The sequence below is a fragment of the Magallana gigas genome, chromosome 1 (genome assembly GCF_963853765.1).
Source record: "Magallana gigas chromosome 1, xbMagGiga1.1, whole genome shotgun sequence".
NCBI lineage: Eukaryota > Metazoa > Mollusca > Bivalvia > Ostreida > Ostreidae > Magallana > Magallana gigas.
The window spans coordinates 40977297-40996814 of NC_088853.1; the positions used below are offsets into that span (position 1 = coordinate 40977297).

Consider the following 19518-nt stretch of genomic DNA (forward strand, 5'->3'; position numbering starts at 1 on the left):
GGCACGAGCTCTGTAACCTTTCTTGTAATTTTACGACCGATACTCAAAATTTCGTTGATCATTAGAAATGCATTTCTAAAGCATTGTAAACCATAAAAAAAAAAAAAAATACAACATACATCGTGATTATGCCCCTTTAATTTTGTCTTTAACCGGTTTTATCTTTAACCTGTGATTATACAATTACTGTGGAATCATTAGATTTCGTGGTGGCTCATTTTTCGTGGAATTCGTGGGTACCTCTTATCCACGAATTAACATCCTCCACGAATTAATAAATTTAAGTAATAAAGTCATGTTTCGTTTTGTAGATATAAGAGAATACACGAAATTACGTCCCCACGAACCTGTAAAATTCTAGCAATCCACGAAAATTGACCCCCACGAAAATTCATGATTCCACAGTATTGGTTTTGGTCTTTTCAAGACTTGATATCTTACTTTTTACTGACGACAAATTGGTCTATTAACATGAGCAAACTAATTTAAAAAAATACATGATAAACGAAACAGATATAGTACGTTTCGTTTCATTTGAAGCCAAATCTAAGACATGTACAAAAAATGCACCAATAATACTTTGTAATAGGTTATTATATTTTTTTTCGTAATCTCTCTTTCTCCTTCTCTCTCTTTCTTTTAGATATTTAATCATTGCTATTGATTTATATTTATTTCATCTTATTTTAAATTTGGAGCATGATTCTTTTTTGATACATATATTTTGTCTCAAACGACTATAAGAAAGGCTACATAAAAATAGTTTTACACATTGAATTTCAAATGAAGTTCAAAATGCCAAGGCTTTTTGTATGATTAAAAGTACATATTTGTGCGTTTTTATCTTCATATTTACATCAAGGACAATTCTTTTGACTCTTAACAGTGCGCCATCTGTAGAACTTCCAACTGGTCTTCAATCTTAACATTTGAATGGTTATTATTCCAACGAAGCATGTACAAGTAATAGCAAACCAACCAGGTGATATTCATCATTGTATATTCTGTTCAAGTGACATATAAAATGGAAGAGAGTAGTAGTTAGTTAGTGGCTACATTTATACTCATGAGAGAGAGAGAGAGAGATAGAGAGAGAGAGAGAGATACTTTTAGTATGCATTAAATTCTGTTTAAAAATATATCTAAAACATCATGACAATTTTTTTAACACACTTATAAGCTTTTCAAATCAAAATTTTTGAAAATTAAACAAAATGTTTGAATTTCTTTTTGGATGTAACCATGAACAAACGATAACCAACTTTTGGTATCCAGTTCTAAGCAAAAACTAAAAAATATACTTAGCTATTGAATAACAAAAACACGTTTTTGGCATACAAAAGAAGATGCATTAAACAACACAAAACACAATTCGACATTTTTTAGCTCACCTGAGACTAATCAAAATTTGTCCATTGTCTGTCGTCGTTGTCGTTGGCGTTGTTGCAAACTTTTTACATTTTCATCTTCTTCTCCAGAACTACTGAGCAGATTTCAACCACATTTTGCACAAAGCATCCCTGGGTGAAGGGAATTCAAGTTTGTTCAAAAAAAGGGCCTCGCCCTCTTTAAAGGGGAGATAAATTAGAATTATTGAAAATTTGTTGGTATCTTCAAAAATTCTTCTTCTAAAAAACTATTGGGCCAGAAAAGCTGTAACTTGTACAGAAGCATCTTCAGATAGTGAAGATTCAAGTTTGTTCAAATCATGGTCCCCAGGGGTAGGGTATGGCCACAATGGGGTTCAAGTTTTATATAGGAATATATAGAAAAATGTTTAAAAATCTTCTTCTCAAAAACTATTTGGCCAGAAAAGCTCAAATTAGAGTTGAAGCATCCTCAGGTAGTGTAGATTCACGTTTGTTCAAATCATAGTCCCTGGGGGTAGGGCGGGGCCACAGTGGGGGAATGGATTTTTATACATTTATTTAATCATAGTCCCCGGGGTAGCGCGGGGCCTCAATGGCGGGATGAATTTTTACATAGGAATATATAGAGAAAATTTTTAAAATTATTCTGGGAAAGTTTTCAGTCCAAAAAGCAGCAACTTGTGTTGCAACTTGTACCCTGGGGGTAGGGCGGGGCCACAGTGGGGGAATGGATTTTTACATAGGAATATATTTATACAGAAATCTTAAAAAATTTTCTTCTCAAAATTTATTAGGCCAGGAAATCTCAAATTTGAGTGGAAGCATACTCAGATAGTATTTATTCAAGTTTAATAAATCATGGTCCCCGGGAGTAGGGCGGGGCTTAAATGGGGGGATGAATTTTTATATAGGAATATACATAGAAAATCTTTAAAAAATTTCTTTTAAAAATATTTGGCCAGGAAAACTCAAATTGGTTGGAAAAATCCTCAGATAGTGTAGATTCAAGTTTGTTCAAATCATGGTCCCTGGGGGTAGGATGGGGCCAGAATGAGGGGAGGGGGGCAGGATAAAGTTTTACAGAGGAATATATAGAGAAATATTTAAATATCTTCTTCTCAAAACAATAAGGACAGAAAACCTCAAATTTGTGTGGAAGCATCCTCAGGTAGTGTAGATTCAAGTTTGTTTAAATCATAGTCCCCGGGTGTAGGATGAAACACAGTGGATGAGGATTTTCTTACATAGGAATATATAGAGAAACTCTCTAAACATCCTCTATTTAAAACCTATTTGGCCAGAAAAGCTTAAACTTGTGTTGAGGCACCTTTAGGTAGTGTAAATTTAAGTTTATTTAATCATAGTCCCCGGGGTAGCGCGGGGCCTCAATGGCGGGATGAATTTTTACATAGGAATATATAGAGAAAATTTTTAAAATTATTCTGGGAAAGTTTTCAGTCCAAAAAAGCAGCAACTTGTGTGAAAGCACATGTTGTGCAGATGAAAGTTTGATGGAACCATGATTCCCTAGAGATAAGGGTGGCCACAAAATTGGCGGAGGGGGGGGGGTTATATATGTATAGAGAAAAATCTTCTTTCAGGTACAGTCAGTTCAAATATCTTGTACAACATACACCATAGCATACCATAGCACTGAAATCTCATAGCATAGCATTGGCATCTCATAGCATAGCATTGGAATCTCATACCATAGCATACAATCTCATAGAATCGCATTCGTCATATCATACCATAGCATAGCATACAACATTATTTTAACTCAGTTTTAAATGTTTTTATTTGAAAAATAAAATGTTTGCATGATAGATTTGTGGTAAACTTGGCTTCTTATTATTTCACTTCGAAATGTATGGAACTCTTCTGTGTGTGGAGGCGTTTTTCTTCAAATTTCATAGCATACTGTAGCATATCATAGCATACCATATCATTAAGCCCTTCATTTCAATTTCTCATAGCATAGCATACAAATCTCATAGCATACTATACAAATCTCATAGCATATCAATAAAATCGCATACCATAGCATAGCATGAAATGACTGTAACAAAAAAAAAGGGGGCTTGGTATTTCCCCCCAAATATATGTGGATAAAAATTGGCAGATTTTTAATTTTTTTATATTTACTAAACTAAGTCGTCAAGATGTTTTTATTTTCATACTGTAATGCTAATTTGATCAGAGTTAAGGCAATTGTTGCTCAGGTGAGCGATGTGGCCCCTGGGCCTCTTGTTTTCTTCCAACTGAAAACTACCAAGATAGGAGTTACTAAATAAATTGTATTAAGCAACATTTTATCCCTAGGCAATTAATCATTTAGCAGAGTTTGAGAGAACATTGTCTCAGAACTAAGTTGAAAGTAAATTTTCTGTAAACACTTCTATATACAGGAAAATATTTTCCCCTATTTTATTTTCACCCCTTCAACCTTATTGTCGAAGGACAAATTTGAAAACTGGACAAATTCTCATGTTTTTTTTTTATTATTTCACCTTAAAAACAACTTTGTTGTGTCAAATCAAATACGGGGTGAAACAATTTGCAAGTAAGGAAGGGCGAAAATATCCCGGGGCGAAATCAACACTGTACAGAGTATTCAAAATTTTGACTGTAATTGATGGCAACATTGATTATGATTGTTTGGATTTGTAATACACTATTTTCTGATATTATGCAAAAACTTACCTTGTCTGCCTGTCAATATTTGAAACTTTTTTTTTTAAATTTTATGTTAAATTAATCTCACAAAAGTATTAATTGTACATTTGTGAACAGCATTAGAATATATTTTTTCTTCAGTATTTCCTTAAATGCAAATATCTTTGAAAAATATTAATGAAAACGTGTTACTTTAATTCAAATTATTGCATAAGATCCTAGTTAGTAATGCAATATCGAATCAACTTTGAAATGGGACTCTAGTTTCTTGACCTACGCCTTTTTTTCCAAAACAGAACCTGATATCGTTCGTCTTCTTACATCAATTTTCAAATATAAGTCAGAATCTGCGTGTAGCGGTAATACCCAAAGGTATTCATGCATGTTTACCAATATATTAGTTTTGTAACTAATATTCAAAATACTTCAGGAATAATTAATCATTCGTTGTTTATATTGAGGTGATTAAATGCGGTCGGGAATGACCAACTTTAATAAAGCCCGAATGGCTGTGTTTTACATTTGACACACCGGAGCGCATTTTATCACGTGATAATATTCAAAGAATGATTCTTTATTTCTTATATTTAGATAATTTTTTTAGAAATTGTACGATTATAAATTAAAATAGTCATGAAGAAATGTATTGGAAAATACATTATAAAATCGACTAGCAGTGAAATGTAATGGAATATACAATAGAAAATCGATCCGTAGTATTATTACATACACAGGCATTGGACATGACTCCTGAAAAAAAAATAATTTAGAGAAATTATTGGCATTCTATCAACTCTCAGTTTTGTACTGTATGCTGTGATTTAGACTATCGTTGTTGACCCATGGTCCTACAAATAATGATTGAATAAAACTATTAGCAAGAATTTTCCATATTTTATTCTGAGTATATTGTCATGAAATATTTCAAATACACATCTGAGCCCTTTTAACCTTAACAGAGAATTACATCAATTTAATATCGCATGTTCTGAATGCATAACCAAAATTTCATTTACACTTTTGACATAGTACTGAAAATGTTAGATAATTCGTATTTTATTTCTAATGTCTTTGAATCTAATTGTAAACAGTTGCCCTACCGAAACCACAAAGTGTCCTTGACTATCAAAAAAAAAAGGCATGTCATATCATCTTGATGACAAGCAATTTTTACACCTGTAATTAGTACATATATCAAAAGGGAAAAAAAGTATAACCCAACCTGCAACCCCATACACCTGGACATATATAACTGGACATTTACGTAATCGAAAACCTATTTATCGCAGAGACCAATTTATGATATGTGTGTTTTTGCATATACAGGAACTTCTTTCTTTTATCCAAAGGTATCCCATGTTGACACCTGTGGGACATTACGTAGGAACATACATATATAAACCTGCGGCGAGATTTGCAATCTAGAACGCGGATTGTCTAGACCACAAGCTTGTGACCAACTGTACGGATTAATCTTGCATCAAGAAATAAGAAACAATGGTGCACTGCAAGATATTCTCAACGATTTTTTTCTACGTTATATTGGTGCAAACGGTATGTACTAAAGCCTTAGTCGCATTTAAAGTATCTCGATATTTTTTGTTTATTTCTTAGGGTGAAAGATATAATTCTTCGAAGACAAAATTTATTAAATGTATCGATAATAATGCTGGATAACATATCATTTATTGACGACAATACAATGTATCAAATATTCGAATTAAAATAAAACATATTTATCATTTTATGTAAGTGCAGGCATTCTTTAATTCTCAATTGGGTATTATTACATGACTATGATAATAGTTTTACACAAATGTTCACTGAAAAATAATGCTTTTCACAATTTACCAGTGTTAAAATTCAAACATTATCTTATGAAAATAAAAATGTATCGATACTTATCCAAATTCTTGTTAAGTTAATAATACTCATTTCGTAAAGTAAAACTTCTTTGACTCACAATTATTTATTTTCATATATTGTTTTGACGAATAGTGTGCTATCAAGTACCAATAAATATCGAATTAAAAACCGATGAAGTGCATTAGTGTCACAGGTTAAGGTTATTTGTTATCAATATTAAATGCATAAGACTTAAAGGACATTGCATGTGAATAATTGATTGTAAACTTGTTAGCTCCGAATTCAACTTGTACTTTTGTGAATTACAACACACCATACTCGTGAAATATTTAGTACTTTCTCTATTTGCTGTGGTTGATTGAATATGTCAAACGCCAAGAGATCGTCGATTATTTTAGACGACGTTTTGAAACCAACCTTGAACAATCATTAAAATATACAGATTTAAATACATCAAAAATATATGTATTCCTTTTATGAAGCTTAGGGATTCATAAGCTTTCGGTATTGAATTACTACATGCAAACTGTAATGCTTATTAATTATCTGTGTTTAATTTAGTGTGAGGGGCTTTGGTACCATTTTCTCACGGGACAACCCGAGTCTGAAGATAAAATCATATTCATGGACAAAGTCGTGAGTCCTGATGGAACGGAGCAGAGGTTTGAGACGAGATACAGCGGGTGAGAGACTGTCTTTCATCTTATTTGTAGTTAATGGCTAAATCGAAAAGTTTTAAAATACGCATACAGTGGATTCATCAACACCAATATATTATGGGAATATAGTTTATCGACCACAGTTTCCATTGTAAGTCACTGTCTCAGAAAAGAACGTTAATTATACGAGATTATTGAATAGTTATAGTACCGTTAGGTTAATAAAACCATGTACACTAAATATCTTTTATTTTGTTTTCATGCAGGACTTCTTGCTATAAGGTGGGACCAATTCAACTAAAAATGGACATTACACGTCCTAAGACTTTCAAAAAGTTCCTCAATAAATGTATGTATTTAATTATATTTAAGATCCTTGAACCAAGACTAATTCGATAATCTTATTTAGTACTGTTTTTTTGGAGGGGACGTGATGACAAAACTGATAAATATTTTAATATGAATGCAGTTCTGAATATCTTAACAAATTAACGTTGATTTCGTAACCTTCATTATGTTTAGAACGAAATAACTATAGCAACAAAACCATTGCTGTTTTCTTTGTAGATTATCATGCATCAGATGTAACTCTTGCTTATTTATTTCTTATTCAAACAAAGGTATTTTATCTCGAGAGGAAACGCGTTTAATTATCAATGTAGAATAACTTGCTTGATTTATGTAAATGCACCGGCACTGGATGTGGTTTTTGTGCTTTAGATTAATTAATTTGCTGCAAGAAATCCTACAGTTGACCGATATTTGCAATTTATAGACCGGACCCTGAATTTTAAAATGTAGGTGTAGATGATACAATGATTGCAGAATGTCAGATTCTTTCATGTTGAAGTCAGCTATGAAAAATGAAATATTAAAATGTAGATTAAAAAGCAATTAACAATCAAATTTTTTTGCAGAGTAATATTACAAACATAGCAACATGATAATGACCACAATTAAGTTTTGTGGCTTTTATCGTATTTCAAGACAGCTTATATAAAGCTACATTAAAACTACAATTTAAGTTTTTAAAGTAATATATTCTAAGTAATTTCAGCTATCATTTGTAAAGAAGGATTTAAATTATGATACGACAGTGTATAAAATGAAATGTTTTTAAGTTCATCACGGTAAACTGTATGTAATTTTAAATACTGTGGAATCATTATTATTCGTAGTGGCTCAGTTTCCTTTGTTTTCCGTGTGTAGACCTCCCCCTTGAATTTATGTCCTCCATGAAAAAATTTTTTGTAAGAGTTAGTTTTCTTACTTACACTGAAAACCAGCACACCCACGAAATTACATCCTCACGAATAAGCAAAATGCCAACAACATCCACGAAAATTGGCCCCCTTGAATTTAAATGATTCCACAGTTAAGCCATTTAGTGTGTCATATTTTTGAACAGGTCATATGAGCGATTTAAAGCTGATGCACAAGAACTCGCCAACGGAGCCTTATCAGATAGTGAAAGTCGATAACAAAAACTTCTATAACACGACAGATGGCGGTTGTGTCCCTAGCGTAGAAACCCACTACGTTGTTCTTCTTCAAACGAAAACTCCTGCTGACGAAACATTATTGCAAATTCACAACGATCTATTAGGAATGGGCATCACTATTTTACCGAAAAATAATTTATCTGGTATGTATTTTGAAAGGTGATGATTTCTCTCATTTTTTTTTAACGTCGGAACACTGTATTGGTCAAACATTTAATCCATGCAAATAATCAGCTTTGTTCAAGACGCGTATATTTATTAAAACACACTTTGTTTTTCTTTCAGTTTGCCAACCAAAAAGAAAATAATGATCGATGATGTCCTGTTCTTTTTTCATTGGAATAGATGTGGTCAGATGATATGTTTATTTTTTTGTAACCACATGAATATTTGTAAATGTATTTCTGTAGATAGTGAATGGTGATGGGAAATTATTCATGGATATTTATTCAAAATGTAAGTTGTAATCATGTTGTAACAGATTTTTAGAAATATAATTTGTTTCCTGGTTGCTTTATTTTAATTTATCAATATATGCATAGTAAATAAATAAACTATTACCTTATACATGTATTGTTGTTAACATATGTACGTGTAATCAATAGGGCTTTTTGACTTTTGCTCGTAAAACCTATTGTGTTTTGTCTTTTTAATTAGTATTCCCGACAGGATTAATGTAAGCATTTTTTTTTTCAAAACGGAAAGAAAATATTGAAACAATCATGCAAAAGTCTTAAAGCAATTACCTATGGCAAGCGTACGAAAGAAAAACACTCAAAATTGAATGAAACGCAATATTTTGCTTACTTTTTAAAGTAGAGCATTCAAATTTTAGAAATAGATGTATATTGTCTTGCCCTACCGCACTGTTGATGTAGGCATCGTTTATGAGATACTTTGGCTCAAACTTAAGAAAAGGGGGATGAAATAACTAAAAACTCAAAAGACCTTAAAATCTAAATATGACGTCTAGATATTATTAAGATAGCAGTAGTTAACATGCATTCTAAATATCAAATAAAAAAAATATTGAGTACTTACGGTTTTATGAGATGATGGAAATTGTCTATGAGTTTCCAATGTTAACCAAAATCTCCTGTCGTTCTTTTACTCAAAAAGTGTTCAAATAAATATTAAAATATGTGATTTGTATAATAACATATACATTACGCAGACTGAAAAGGTTTAGGCAGACAATTCGAAAAAAAACCCATAAAGGATCTGCTAGGGGCAACATTGAAAACACCCCTATAGCTTTAACTATTTAAGTTTTCGTCCAATTTTTACAATCGTTCTGTTTGTAGATCTAAATAAAAGGTACAATACAAAATTATTGTCCAAGGGGCCATTTTCAACTACCTTAAAAGCTTTTTAAAGTCTCAATATTACAACTTTTTTAAACTTCAAAATTTTGATGAGAAAAAATTATCGTGCTTTGCTCAAAGAATGTACAAAATAAATACTCCAGGCAAACTAAATTTTGTGTCTGAAAATGCAAGCTTGATTTGATATGATTTTTCGAGAATATTTTTTAAGAAATGTAAAGTATACCTTCCCTTCTGGAATTTTCTTTCTTTAACGTTGCATTCCTTATAAGTTCTTATTCAGGCAACTGGTTATACCAAGTCGTTGAAGAATTTGAGAAAAAAAGTTAAATATGATTTTTTCAGACATTTCAATGAAACAAGGTCGAAAAGCTCTTACAGTACTTTTTTGTTCAAGCTTAAGACAAAAAAGGTTATAATGGTTCTAGTTGAAACAATCTTTTTTAAATATATAAAAGAGATAAAATTGAAGGAATTTTAGCAAACTTAGACAATGGCCGTAGTAAACCGTATGTTTTAAAATAACCCCCCCCCCCTCGCGAAAGTTTCTAGCTGGCATTCGTGAAATATCTTGACATGTATTAGGGTTCTATTTTGATACTTTGAACGAAGACTCTGCTAGAGAGAAAGAAAACTCGAAATAATTTAATTTAGTTAAACTGAAGGAATTTCATAACTGCGTGGTATTTCTGAAAAATCCTCCGATGAAGATCATGTTTAATATTTAAACCTTGGAAATACATTATTTAATATTTCAACAATATTCTGAAAATCTCATTTGTTTAATTAAGTTTTTGTGACCTAATCGGACAAAGGCTCTGGTTTAGGATGCAGGCATGGACAAATTTTAATTATGTTTTTAAAAACACATCTGTACGGGCACAGGAACTGATAAGAAAATTATATATGTCCGTCCATCTATCTATCTATCTATCTATCTATCTATCTATCTATCTATCTATCTATCTATCTATCTATCTATCTATCTATCTATCTATCTATCTATCTATCTATCTATCTATCTATCTATCTATCTATTTATCTATCTATCTATCTATCCATCTATCCAACTATCTATCTATCTATCTATCTATCTATCTATCTATCTATCTATCTATCTATCTATCTATCTATCTATCTATCTATCTATCCTTATTTCATACCTTTTACCATTCTTTCCTCAACATTACCATACCAGTTTATAGAAAAAAATATTCTAAAGAATTAAAATTAAATGATTGTAATCAATACATTATCAACCAGCTATTTTTGATAAAACATTTTATAAAGCCGATATGTTTGCACAATGACATTATAAGCACAATGGTGTCATCATCACGTGGTAATAGTTCCACTTGATGATATTATTCTTTATTCACGTGTTAAGTTGACATTTATCAGATGTCTGCATGTGTCATTTACATTTCAAATGAAAATAAGTAGAAATGAAAAGAAAATAGTGTAAGATGTTGCTAAATATGTGCAGCTTAATTTATTTTATAAATATTTGCACAAATGAAATAAAACTAAAATTGGAGAACATGTCATTTAGTACAATTGAACTTTAAATATGTTTCCCTATCGGCATTAAATAAAAATCACCAAACCATTGCAGAACTTGTGACAAAGAAAATGTCTATAGGTGATGACTCGGGCTTTATTTTCTATTCAAATTTTTTTTAACTCTGAGTCTTGCTGATAACTAGATATTTTTCGTGAAATATTGTGAAATATGAAAACCACAAATATTAATCATTTAAGACATTAAAAAAAATGTTGAAATGTTTAGCTTAAATCGTGGATAGTTTTCTTTAGCATTTAAATTTAATCGTATTATAACTAAAAATTAAAGTATTACAAGATGCTGTCCTTTAAAAAAGGACTGCAATACGTGGACCACATGCATGTATTTCTAACGGAAACGCGAAAGCCCTAAGATTATCAAAGATTCCACTCACTCTAGCTCCCTGCTTTTATATAAAGACATCTACCTGGGAGACCTGTAATTCCAAAAGTTTTATGGTTAATTAATATTATAGTAGCAAGCCTGGATTGTGTGCCTTTAACCACTGTATATGTACGTGGTATCACGTATATCTCTGACCTTTTTCACTATTTGCGTACTACTTCGTTGACTTTGTAAATTGATTTCGTATTTTGATGCGTTTCTCTTAAGATTTAAACTTTCATACAGTGACATAATTATTCAATGATATATTATATACAGTCACATAATTATTAAACCATGCTTAAATGTGCAATTGTTTTATATGGGAAGTACACTAGCCTCGTCTAGTATATAGTTAAGCTATTTCGGAACACAACAAAATATCGCGATTTATATATCAAATGCATGTGGTAGTTTCGACATAACATTAACGTATTCCATGATGCTGACAATTCATATCAAATGTCTATCATTTCTTTCAAAGAAATAATTCAGTTTGTTTACATGTATGTACTGTTCACCGACAACTTTTCAAATACAGCGCCTTTGAACATGTGCATATGGCATGAAGTCCCGATCCCGATTCAGATACATGTTTGCTAGCCTGGTTCCCTTAGATGCCCATATTGTCACGCAGGAACCAGATTAGCTCATGCACAAGCTGAATTTTTGTGATCGGCTTCGGCCGATCACTGTTGTGTCCATATGAGGCATCCGGCAAATGCTTCCACGTGCGCACACATTCCGCTTCCATAAGTAGTTCTTATAAAAACTTGAAGTTTCGTTTAGTATTTATGTAACATTTTACTCAGTTTTATTTCAATGCATTCACCTTAAGAGATGCAAACATACATAAAATACAGTTCGACCTGTTAATTCAAGAATGCACATTTATCTCACGCGTAAGAATTTCGATCAGTTGACCTCGATGAACTGACCTCAATCATAAGAAGATGCTCCATGAACTGACCTCGATCTATTGATGTTGCATAATAGTAGCTAGGAATACAGTTTGATTTATAAACAAGGTTACGTTATAATGCGACCTCAATAGCAAGTTATGATGGCATTCAATGTTTTTCAGTCGCATTAAATAATTTTAATACAACTTTTTCTTTGTATACGTGTTAATGCTCTTTGAAGAGCCCTACTCAGTATTCTGAAGAAGAAGAAGAAGATACATTAACATTTAATAATTACGTTAACAAGAATAGAATTCCTGGGCCCCCCACCGGTCAAGCAGTATACTAGTATCGACCAAGGCTGATTTAGGAACTTGACCAAGGTATTAGTGGTATAAACATTTGGTATGAATTTCATGTAAATCCGTCAAAATTTGTAGGCATGAGAGCGCTTACAAGGTCAATTTTTGGATAAAACGGAGTCAATATTGAGGTCAAAGTCCCATAACTCCAACAAAAAGTATCAACCAATGCTGATTTTCGAACTTGACCAAAGTATAAATAGTATAAACATTTGGTATTAATGAAAATCCGTCAAAATTTGTAGGCATGAGAGCGCTTACAAAAAAGTGTGACGGACGGAAACATGGACGCACGGACACAAGGACACACGGACCCACGGACGGACGCCCGGCATTTCTATGTCCCCGCTGCGGCGTTGCGGCGGGGGACAAAAATATAAAACTAGACAAGGAGTTTACGAATGGCTTTCCCCAAATTTATTTCAAAATTAAATTTGTTGACGGTTTATAATGATGAAATTATGGATGCACAGATTCAAAATATTCTATATTTTGTAAAAATACAGTACTTTTTTAATTATTCTACATCAAACTGATCATGTTGATTGCTTCTAGCTATCAATATATCATTATTGCCGATCATTCCTTTAAAAGGAATACTTGTCCCCAGTGCATCCGGTTTAACCTCGCTTATATATTTTCCTCAGGGTCCACGCAATAAGTTCGTGGCATCACGCCCGACTGTATTTGATCACCTTATAATGCTCAAAGAATCATTTCTTATTTCCTAGAAAACACCAACAAACAACCAAATCAATCGACGCAGAAAAAAAACTAAGTTGCATTTTTAATGGTGTTTATTTTTTCATTTCATTGTAATTCACCATGGTCCTCAAAATTATTAGTAGCGCACATTCCGAAAAAGACATTCTTTATTATAAATTCCAACTTTGCTGTAAGAAAGAGACAAAAGACATCACAAAATCATTTAACATTATAAAGTTTGTGAAGATTTGTTATATTTTTTAACAAAATGTATAATCATTTAAGTGTGGAGAGAGCTGATGATGGAATGACTAAGAGGGATTTACTTACATTTCCAGAAGATGAATATAAGTGTAATGATCTTATAATATTTGCTTAATCAAAATGCAAACATAACAATATGGACACAAAATTAATAATCAGACTGGCGTTGATCTCGTACACACAAAAGCTAAGCTATATATAGTAACCAAATATATTTACTTTTTAGGAAGACTCAGAGGCGTTGAACCGACTACGAGGTATCCGGATTTTGTTAAGAAGGGTATTTTGGACTCTCAACCCGGAAATAGTGGACGCACTCTCTTTCGTCATAGGTCGCTCCTACAGCTGTAAACATAGATATAAAAATTAATGTACAGGAACGTTATTTCATTCACACTTTTATTCATTGAAGCTATCTCTCTCTTATAATACTGTTAGATAATAATACAGCAAATGAAGTTTGAACGAAAAAGCAGTACATTCGTCGAACGAAGAACGAAGAACTGGAGAGTAAAAGTTACATAACCAGTATTTATGTTTACATTTTCATACATTGAAGTTGACCACATTTTTACAATTTGCCACTGCTAAATATATTACAACAAAAGACTCTCCACTTAAAGTAGCAAAAGCTTTTTCTGTCGACATCAAGAGCTGTAAACAGTAAACAATACAGTGACAATTTTATTAATCCCCTTATTTTCAAAGATATTAGAAAGAATGCACTAGAAATAATATACAAGAGGAAATTGTTTTCAAATGTTTACAACAAAGTACAATATATCTGCATTTCAGTTTCGAATGTTACTTAATATCTATTTGGACAAAATGCATGTTCTAGTGTAGAAAGTTACGCTCAATTATATATAATTGATACATGCACATGCATTTCTTTTATTTAATTTATGTAACAAAATTAATGCAATATAAGTTGTGCGAATGAACCAGAAAAATATATATGTATACATGTAAACAACTAACGTATTCCATTCATTTAGACAGGAACACGTTGAAGTCATATTGTATACTCCGATTTTCCAAACATTGAAAAAGGAAGAGGTCAACAATTTATTCATTAAATCTACTGTATAATTTAGAAAGGTATTTATATAATGTAGCTAAAGAAAAAATCCAAATATTTTAGGTTTAAAATCTCAATATTTCCTATATATTATGTTTATTTTAAGTTTTCGTACATTCTAATGATAATTTGTATAGTCTAAAAAGAAATGACCACAAATATTCACCTCTTACAACAACAAAATAGATCCTAGATGGATATATGATTGGCTTAAGTAAAACCGAATGTTCACTCTAATAATTTTCCATTTTCTTCTCAAAAGTGCCAATCCCCCCTCTCTCTCTCTCTCTCTCTCTCTCTCTCTCTCTCTCTCTCTCTCTCTCTCTCTCTCTCTCTCTCTCTCTCTCTCTCTCTCCACTGTCTATTTGATTTATGCTTTAACAGTAAATGATTACACAGTACAGCACAAGATAAGGACATATCTGTTTTAAAGATTTTTAATGCATTTTTTTTTGTCGATTTCAGTAATTCTTTTTGTTGTTCGTGTTTCATTGGATATTATTAAAAAAAATCAGTTAGAAAAAAGAGAGATTATTCAGATATACACTGTAGTAAAATAAAGTTGCCGTAGTGATAAAATAGTTATTATTATTGAAAAATGATAAACCATTAATGTGACGTGTGGATATATCAGCTTTTGTATGTCTTTTTATCTACATATAAACCTTAATACTACTTTGGGTGGGGGGATCCGATTTGCAATTACATTGTGGCGTTTTTTAAATATTTTGTATCTTGTATATCTAACCCGGTTTGATGATTGGCATATCAGGGCTATTCCTTTTTAAGTTTTTTATGTAGGGGCCAGGATCTATAGTATGTGTTGCCAAATATATTGAAAAAAAATTAGCGGTGTTTTCCAGTCTCGTCTGACCCCCTCAATATTTACAGGTGTTTTTTTTTTTTACATCTTTCGTTATTTGTTTGAATGCATGGCCTATTTTCGTCTTCAAATATGTTATGTTTTCCTATTTTCATCAAAAAACCTAGTGCAGTCGTCTTGCGTCTAATAACAAATGAACATAAATTTGTTTTTAAGTATACAGGATGCATTTTGTATCTTGTATATCCAACCCGGTTTGATGATTGGCATATCAGGGCTATTCCTTTTTAAGTTTTTTATGTAGGGGCCAGGATCTTTAGTATGTGTTGCCAAATATATTGAAAAAAAATTAGCGGTGTTTTCCAGTCTCGTCTGATCCCTTCAATATTTACAGGTTTTTTTTTTACATCTTTCGTTATTTGTTTGAATGCATGGCCTATTTTCATCTTCAAATATGTTATATTTTCCTATTTTCATCAAAAAACCTAGTGCAGTCGTCTTGCGTCTAATAACAAATGAGCATAAATTTGTTTTTAAGTATATACCTGTGCAACACTTTACTTGTACGTTCCCATGTTTGTCCATCGGGACTCTGGAATATCCACACACATATCTTTTTCCGGTACAATGGTACGGAACGGGCTTAAATTTGTTGATATCTAAGTGAAACAAAACAAAAATGGCAAAAAAGAATAACGGTAAGGGTAAAGGTAGGGCTTTATAGTCTTGCTCGCAAAGTAAATTGCCTCGCATGACCTCTATATATTACCCCAGGCGTGAGCTGTGCAATCCATAGCACCCACAAGTCTCTGTGGAGTATACAAGCAGAGCTGCAAAATTACGGCGTTAATGCTTAACATTCACATATTTAAAGTCGTTTTCATTTTTTTTTAACTTTCCAAAAATTCATAGATAATAATGAAAATGTTCTATATACGCATTATTTATGTGCCTCGCACATGAAATGAAATTTGGCTCGTGCCCTGTTTTTGTTTACATTGGTTCAATATACCAGGAAAATATCTTTTTAAAGCTGGTTTGTCTATCTTGTTATTTATTTAAAGCATAAATAAATAGTTCCTAACGATTCACACATTTATTTAAGGTCTAAAACTGGAATTTTCACATCAACATTCGAAATGTAAACAAACGCTTTGTTTACATAGCGAAGAATTGTAAGCTCTGTAACTCGCTTATAACTTATCAAATGACACTCACATGTTGGTTGCCTATTAAATATGCCTTACTTAAGCATTGTAAACATTAAAATCTAAAAAATAATTTTTGACCAAAATCGTGACCATGCCCCTTTAAAACATCAATTAATTAATTTAAAACTCGTTATCTTTGAAAACTGTTGATACTGAAACCAGCTTTAAAAAGATATTTTCCTGGTATATTGAACCAATGTAAACAAAAACAGGGCACGAGCCTTGTTTACATGACGAAGAATTGTGAGCCCTGTATCTTGCTTAAAACTTAACGACTGGCACCCAAATTTCATTTGATCATTAGAAATGCATTCCTAAAGCATTGTAAATAATAAAAACAGAAAAATAAAATTTGACCAAAATCGTGACCATGTCCCTTTAATAAATGAAACATTTTTGGGCAATTTTAGTATTTGGGATTTTGTTGATGATATGTATCGTAAATATGCATTAAATTACTTAAGGTATTTCACTCCTCATGTTTTGATTTCATTGCGCAGATGATCATTATATTTAAAATGAATATGATTTTATTTATTTAATCATCGCAGATAGATTATTATTTCATAATTAGACAACATTCATAAAGAAAATCCATTTGAATTCAAGAAACAAACAAGTTTTTGGGGGAACTATTTTTTCGTGCGGAAGATTTTTTAGACGAAAATGACAGAAACAAGCAATTTTATGAATTTTCAATATACTTTTCTTTTTTATATACTTTATTCATTATTCACATTTTTAACATTTGATAGGTTTGTAACATATTTTATAGGTTTTGTGTGACATGTACAAAATCAAATCTTGAGAATGTGATAGCCGTTTAGCATAAAATCATGCATATATAGAACGTCTGATTTTTTTTAAGCCAAATTTTGCGAGAATTTTACCTTTGAAGCCCTATATCTTAAATTTGACATCACTGACCCCCATGTTATATTATGTCAAAATGATACTGAATACATATTTAGGCAAACTGGATTATTCTTTTAAAGTTCTTGCTATTCAAAAAGTTTTTTATTTCAAATAAAATTGTAACTATAATAGAAATTGTCTATTTTAAGTGCAAAAAGGTCACAAAAACTTTATGCAGCTTTGTACAATTTTTTTTCGTAATCCCTCTATTCAGCGTGACCATTGTGCATAATTAAAAACAATATTTGAAGAAATAAGTTTGCTTAATCAAAAATACTGACAACAAATCCTAATAAGGATGAAATTGCATTTTAGGTGCAAAAAGGTCAAATTAAATGGGCCATAACTCAGAGGGATGGATACTGATCCCCCATTATCTTTGTATATTTTAAGTTTCTTTTGTCTACAGATTTCAATTATATACTTCTCAAGAAAATCTTGATACAACAACATTGAGGAGTGGGATACCTTAAGATACTACAAACATTAGTATCACTATTTTTTTTACTCTGAAACTATTCGCTTTTGCCACTTGTAAACCGTCTTGAATTCGCCCAAACAATAGTTTATAATAGTTACTCTTTTCAATCAACACAGAAGTTTAAAGATTGTCTTAAATTGGCCCAACTTTAAATTTGCCTACTGACAACAAGGGTGACAGGGGTGAAAATAGAACAGGCCGAGTACATCCTTGAATACAGTACATTGGATTTGATAAAATTCATAATGGCTTAATTTTCATGGTATTTTTTTGACTCGCCCCCAATTTATAAATTTGGCAAAAACAAATTACTTTAATGATTTCTTTTTAACTGTAATCGAAAACCGACGCATCTACGAATTTAAATCTCAACGAATAAGAAAAACACCCACAATCCACAAAAATTTGCCCCAACACAATTACAATATGTATATGTTTAGACAGTATTTGACTTACTGAACAAATTTTGCTTTATTATTGGTCCTGGGCTAGACAAACAGTTTGGTATAGACTTTCCATAACACGGTCGAAACGAAATTGGCCCTCCATTCAGACAGTAGTTGTCCATATCGGTGATGGACTATAACCTAAATTCAAATTAACATACAATAAATATCACAATCGAAATAAATATTTACATTTTTCCAGTGTCTTTGCCTGCCTTAACTCAATGTACTATACAGTAAAAGAAACCCTGTGGTGCAATGGTCGTATAATTGGGGAGCAAGCGGGGTTTGCTTATTTCTATCCAATATTTTAATGTTCAATTGCTTAAAATTATATCAATATAAGTAATACGAAATCACTTTTAGAATATTGTGAGGCGATAATTTTGGTCGGTGCTTGATCAAATTATCATAAAGCAATTTGGGCTTTCATTTTTTTTATCACTCTTCGACCAAACTATCACCTCATAATACTCAAAGAATCATTCCTTATTTCTTAAACAGATATACCTTAATTAAGCAACTATCTTTTTCCTCATAAATGCTTAAACTTTTAATCAGAGATTGGCGAAACCGAAAAGTTACAAAATTACAAAAAGTCTAACAAAATGCTGAAATTCTACGGTTCTTTTATTATTGATTTTTTTTTGTGTGCAATTAATCAGCATTTATTTTTGTCAGACTATTAAACATTGCATAATTCTAAAACGAGAAGCTATATCAAACAGCTACTAAATTACACATTTGATGTAATACATACATGCGGAAATGCGAAAAAATGGAAAACCGAGTAAGTACTGATTGAAATTAAATTTATGAAAACATATTTGAAGTCCTCCCTCCCTATATTTTTAGCCATTTTGTGTATTCTTATTCATTAAATATTGAAACATACTAGTCAATTAATTTAATGATCGAAAGACTAATAATAACAACGAAGAGCTACTTTTAATTCCGTTGATAATTTCTTTTCTTAGGTACA

The 19518-nt window shown here is 31.6% G+C and overlaps 1 protein-coding gene and 1 long non-coding RNA gene across 2 annotated transcripts; one reads left to right on the forward strand and one right to left on the reverse strand.

The window, feature by feature from the left end:
• Positions 1-5289: 5289 nt before the first annotated feature.
• LOC105343511 (uncharacterized) lies at positions 5290-8638 on the forward strand. Its single transcript, XM_011450904.4, has 5 exons — positions 5290-5600; positions 6474-6595; positions 6838-6920; positions 7980-8216; positions 8359-8638. Exons 1-5 carry the CDS (start codon positions 5544-5546, stop codon positions 8379-8381), a joined length of 522 nt encoding a protein of 173 aa, XP_011449206.3. The 5' UTR covers positions 5290-5543; the 3' UTR covers positions 8382-8638.
• A 5093-nt stretch (positions 8639-13731) lies between these two features.
• LOC136274058 (uncharacterized) lies at positions 13732-18658 on the reverse strand. The gene is made up of 3 exons (XR_010712341.1): positions 18547-18658; positions 16029-16142; positions 13732-13924 (listed from the first exon to the last, which is right to left on the reverse strand). It is a non-coding gene; the product is annotated as an uncharacterized lncRNA (long non-coding RNA).
• Between the last annotated feature and the right edge of the window lie 860 nt (positions 18659-19518).